At 33.1% G+C, this 6,000-nt stretch overlaps 1 protein-coding gene across 1 annotated transcript in view; it reads left to right on the top strand.

The window, feature by feature from the left end:
• The first annotated feature begins 4,022 nt into the window (after nucleotides 1-4,022).
• LOC129234416 (protein lin-28 homolog) overlaps nucleotides 4,023-6,000 on the top strand; it is a 113,543-nt gene continuing 111,565 nt past the window's right edge. The window contains exon 1 of the mRNA XM_054868414.1: nucleotides 4,023-4,211. Within this exon, the coding sequence (XP_054724389.1) occupies nucleotides 4,076-4,211 (136 nt within the window). The 5' untranslated portion in view covers nucleotides 4,023-4,075. The remainder of the gene's footprint in view (nucleotides 4,212-6,000) is intronic.

Here is a 6,000-nt window from a genome sequence, read left to right as displayed (position 1 = left end):
TAAAGCGGCTGATTCAATTAACCACTGATTCAATTAACCGGCCTTCACTGTACCAGAAAAATCTTGTTGTCAGCGTAATTTGCAACCAGTCATTATACGGTGCTTGTGCTTTTTTTAAGTTATGAGTCCAAATACAGCACAGTTTACATTGTTTACTAGAATTTAAGAGATGTTCAAACCACTAGTCCAACCATCGAAACTATCCTACTTTCATAAATATGACCGTGCACCCTTCTCTACCCTGGAACATGACATGGTGCTGTCCTCTCTTTTCAAGCTTCCCCTTCCATGTGGCCTGTTTGAGTTTTGGAAAGGGGAATGAAACGAGAAGTTTTCTTCCCATGAAAATCCCCCTCGCGTGGTCAGCTGCATTGAATGTAATGGTCGATGGTCAACAGTAGCGTTTATGGAGTTCCCCTTTTGATACAGTCATACAGTCATACAGACAGTCAAGCTACTTCAGTGTTTATTTATATAACCGTCCTTTTAATTTCACTCGAGAACGATAGATACTTTTTTTATTTTTTCTTTCTTAGATGCAATCGTGTTAATATGCAAATAAATATATTTTAAAGGAAAATTCGCAAGTTTATATGGAAAAAAATCATATGACTCGAATGAAATTCAAAGATAGTGTAATTTGGTGAAAACTAGTTGTAATGTACCTTTAATAAAAGGTTCCGTCGCTTTTGACGTTCTCAGAGGTTATCTCCCCCCCCCCCCCCCCTTGAAATTCTGTGTAATGTAATGATTTACCAGGGTAACTGAACACCCCAAATACTTCAAAGTTGCTCTCTAGACGAGACCCCCAAATTAAAAAAAGACCCTTAAAAACAACCAATCAAATATTTTAATGGCACACTCTTTGCCAAGATCCCCCTTGGTGAGCACTCCTAACTTACAGTATATGCAAGCATTTTCATCACAGATTCCGACTGCGTCTTTGCAGATGAAACTGTATCTTGACCTAGACGGTTTTTTATTTTACGGTATTTGAATTTCGCGATTGCTCGAGCTCTTTTTCGAAGGGGAGGATTTAAGGAAAAGGGAACCAACCTTGAACTCTATTTCTTTATTTTCCTGTTATGTGAGCAAAAATCAGACATAATATATTTCTTTCCGTAACAATTAATGATTTTTAAGCGCTTTTGAGTAAAAAGAGCACAACACTGAGGACCACTGAAGCACGTTTTATATTAAATGATTGGATTTTTTAAGCTCTTTTGAGGACTAAGAGAAAAACACTGAGGACAAATGAAGCTTTTTTCATACACAGTGGAACTCCAGATATGAATCAATTGGGACCGGACCCCATTCGGATAATTAAAAAATCGGAAAATTGAATTTCTTCCTGCAAAAAGGGTGTATTTTTGTTTAATTACTGCATACAGGCTACATTAAAATGGGAGAGAAAAAAACTAAAAAAGAAGTTATAATTAATTACATGAAAGGCAACATTTTTACATGTTAAGCGTACTTACAAGAGTTGTAATTTAGAAGCAAATAATAGTACTGCCCTATGAAATGGTGACTCAAAGGACAAAGGACGAGTGAACAAAATCATTTTTCTGCGAATCTCAGAACGTTTTTGTCTTTTCCACCATCCCCCAGAAATTCTGAACGTGATTCGGATAATCAGCGATTCGAGCAGTCGGAGTTCGGATAATTGGAGTTCTACTGTAAAATGATAGTCGAGAAATTGATACTTTTGTTCGAAAGGGAAGATTTGCAAAAATTATACGATATTAATCAAATCGTCAGTTTTATGATGAGACAAGTTGAACGTATACACACTCCCATTCCATTGAAACTAAAGAAATACGAATGCAAAGAGCGGTTTCAGAAACTTAGAGTAATTTTTTTAATTTGTTTTGAATCACTATAATCTATAATCTTTTGCAATTAAACTTCTTTAACAAACATTTTGAGCATTAGTTTATTTGGACCACTTAGCATTGCAAAATATATTTTTCTCCTGTTATATGACAATTCAGTACATTCCACACAAATGTTATGGTTTCAAACCATTGAAATAATGCAATATACCGATACATTGAAACAATTTTCAAATAGAAACTATAAACTCATTAAATGAAATGTTAAAGGAATCTTTATTTTTCTTATTCATTCATTTTTTTACAATTAGTGATAATGTTAATGAATAACAGAGGGAGGGGGGATGGGCTAAATGCTTTACAACGGAAAAAACAAAACAAATTTGTATATGAATAAGTGCTACGTTTAAAATAATCACAACCGTGATAAAAAGATCAAATAACTCCAAAGGATCAACAGCAATTAAAGAATGAATAGAAAGTGTCAAGGGAAACCCTTTTTTGTCCTCCCTTATTTAACTATTCTTTACAATCATCCGTAATATTAATATAAATAAATGATTGACGAGAAAGAAATTAAGAAACTTAAATAGTCGTCCCCGCTTATAGCGAAGCTGTATATAGTGAAAGTATGACTCTAACGTAATAGCGTCAATTCTCCCTCAAGTTTTACTGAAAATTTTAACGTTACAATAAAAACAATTTAATATGTGCCTGAATAAACGTCCATTTAAAACAGTCCCAACTGTGATGAAAATATCACGCAATTCAAAAGGATCAAAACCAATTTTGAGACTAATTAAAGTACTTTATCTAGTAAAAGTAAATTAAACATTGCTATAATAGCAGACATTGTGCTTAAGGTGTTACAAAAGAAACCCTTTTCAACCTTTTTTTTCTTTTTTTTTTTAAAGAAGTGAACTATGATGTATGAGAACTGTATTGAGTAAAGCAAACTGTATGTAAACGTACTATAGTGAAATTGTTTTGTTGACTGTATTGAAATTGTTTAATCTTTTAAATTCAAATAAATACTAAGCTAATAAGTTTAAACTAAATTCAAAACTACTTGATAATGAAGTATCAACATATACTTAAAAAATATATTAGAAGTACCAAAGAGAGAGAGAGAGAGAGAGAGAGAGAGAGAGAGAGAGAGAGAGAGAGAGAGAGAGAGAGAGAGAGAGAGATTAAAATAAGGTGAAATTAGCTTATATAAAAATACGTGTTAGAAAGCTGAAAATAATTGGAACGTAAAACTTTTAGTTATACAATTTGACTAAAAGCAAACCGCGATATTTTCAGTCTTTATACAGCTGTTAAATTGAAGTAATTAATGGATTTAGTTAAAGTTCACAAATGAATATGACAGTTCAACTGATTCGTTAACCTGATTTGTTACATTAATGGAATTCATTTCATGCAATATAAAATTTAAAACAAAAGCGAAGAGCAATCTTGCGCCATTTTTCTTCGGTTTACCCATAGCTGTCGTCTTGTTTAACCTGTTACCAGAGCAATCTCCCAGGAAAAGGAAAAAAAAATCCCTTCTCTCTGCTCGATGAAAAAAGAAGCAGAAAAGAGGGATTGGGGAGAAAATAACGGGTCGTAGAATAAAAAAAGAGCGCTTCGAAATATAAAAAGAAAAACTTCAGCTAGTGGAATTTTTCACTTTCCCTATTTCAACCCGCCCGACAGCTGCTAACCAATCACAACCGAGCGGCACATCCACCACTCACAGGACCCTCGCTCCAATGACCTATAGGAAACGATCACCCCCCTACCCTTCAGGCCAATAGCGTCGCGACATCAATCCCCCCCTCTGCCGCTCGTATTTGCTCGTTGAATGTAGATATTTCGTTCTGGGGGACACTTCAAAACTGATCAAAAAAATCTCTTCCAGACTCCGTTTCTGGAACTCGGCCATTTGATTGAAGTTTAAACTCATCCTTGAAGTTGTTTATCGCGCGGAGCTAAAAAGCCCTCGGGGGCAGTCGGATATCGAGGAACGGCCTTGGACCCCCCAGACCCAGGCGAGGTCTGGAACACTCCAAAGGGGCAAAAGGCGCTTTATTTTATATCGAAATTGTTTGGTTCTTGTCTTTTTCTAGCTTTTAACTGGTTCAGTAGTTGGTTAGATGAAATTTTAAGTGTCTGGTGTGATCAACTCCGAAGTTTAAAAAAAAAAAAAAAAAAAAAAAATTAACTGACTGAATGGATTTTTAAAAAAATTTTAAGTCATGACTCGTATCACGGAAACTTCAAGTCCAGTTCATCTCAACGGTTGCGATGCTATCAAAGAAGCCGACATTCCAACGACAAATGGTAAGATCTTCAATGACACTGTTAAAGAAGAAGACATACGAACGACAAATGGTAAGCTTTTAAACAAATTTCTTAGGTCAAGGGCTCTTTAAAACCGTTTGAATTTGGTATTACAAATGTTCCGTCATATCAAAAGAATCAATTTGAAAAATTTTATCTCACTTTCAGTAACGATAACACATTCAAGGGGGGGGGGACAGTTGTTGGAAATTAAATTGATTTTTTTAATATCACGTATGGGAAAAGCTACGAGGATGGGTAGAGGAGACTGGGATACTTGATCCTCACTTCAGTTTTCAATTTTTTTATCTGCTGCAAATTATCAGTTTTCTTTTTTAAAAAAAGTCATTGAACAAAGGTAATTTTTTTCTTTTTTTTTTTTTTTTGAAATGAAACAAATAGTTCTGTTAAAAATTTTTTTTCAATAATTTTATAAAGGGATCCTGTATCCCCACATCAAGAGATACATGATCCCTTCATGAGGACATTTGATCCTACTAAGAAAATTACGGACTTTTCATGAGAGCAGAAATTTATTTATGGATTTTAGTTTTCTGTATAATGTTTCTAAAAAATAACAATATTTCTAATTTTCATTACTGGATTATAATAATGTGAACAAAAAATAACATTGTTTTAAATTCCACTAGGATATTTGTAAAAAAAATGTACTGAACTTTAATGAACTTATGATGCTTTTGATCAGTTACTTATTCTCCAATACAGTTATGAATAATATATTTTATAAAGAAAACTAACAATTTTTTAAAAATAGCGTAATGAAGCTAAAATTACAGCAAATAATAAAAAAATAGGATGACAAGCGCAAAACTCAACTAATTTGCTTCTTGTCTTATAATAATAAAATTAAGAGTTTATCGATTGAATTAATTTTAAAAAAAGAGGGGAAAAAGTGTTAGTTCAGTATACTAATTAAAATAAAAAGCCTAGCATATATTTTCAAAACCTAAAAAGTCAAAGACAAACAATTCGTTTGTTGTATAATTCTTAAAGTTAATCTCAATCCAACTGGATGTGTGCAACTTAACACATTCATTCTCATTTACTACACGTTTTGTCGATTTTTCAGAAAAAAAACTTGATTAAGCATATTATCTTTTCGCTTTAGGAAACTTTTTTCTAACTCTAGAAATCCAGTTTTGCATTCTATCCGCTAATGTGTCTACATACTGGGCAGCTCACTTTTTTGTTGTAAATCTAACTATAACAAAGTCATTTTTTTTTCATTCAAGCAAGGATTTGACATCTATTTTAACTTGTTCAAGCTTATTTAGCTGATCAGAACATATTTCATCAGTAGAGTTAGTTTATGTTTAGATGTTTGAGGTGTTATGTGGGTTATAAGTGCGAATTGATATTTTAATTATTTAGCATAGTTACTGCAGTGATTGTTTAAATCTATCACTTATACTATGATAAATTTTATCATTTTAACCTGGTTTTGAATGTTTAAAGTTAATGTCAACTAAGTAAACAACAGTTACATTGTTTTCATTGTGTTTATATTGTCACATGGATACTTGATCCCTGGGATCATGTATCCCTCAAAACGAAGGGATCAAATATTCCTAATATGCAATTTTTACACACATCCTTTTTCTATCAGTAAGTGTGCCAGCGTAGTAACAATCAGGGCTTTGGAGTCGGACTGATTTTGGGGTAAAGGATTCGGAGTCGTTCAAAAACATTCCGACTCCGACCTCGGGATTCTTTTTTCCTTTAATTTTCAGACTCTCCCTGCATTTTTTTTAAAAACTGACTACCAATTAATTTGATTACATCTATAAAGGCTTACTAATAAGAAAATAATCATTGTGGC

This window comes from Uloborus diversus, chromosome 1, assembly GCF_026930045.1.
Source record: "Uloborus diversus isolate 005 chromosome 1, Udiv.v.3.1, whole genome shotgun sequence".
Lineage (NCBI taxonomy): Eukaryota > Metazoa > Arthropoda > Arachnida > Araneae > Uloboridae > Uloborus > Uloborus diversus.
The sequence above is the reverse complement of the archived record's forward strand: the minus strand, read 5'-3'. Positions and strand labels throughout refer to the sequence as shown.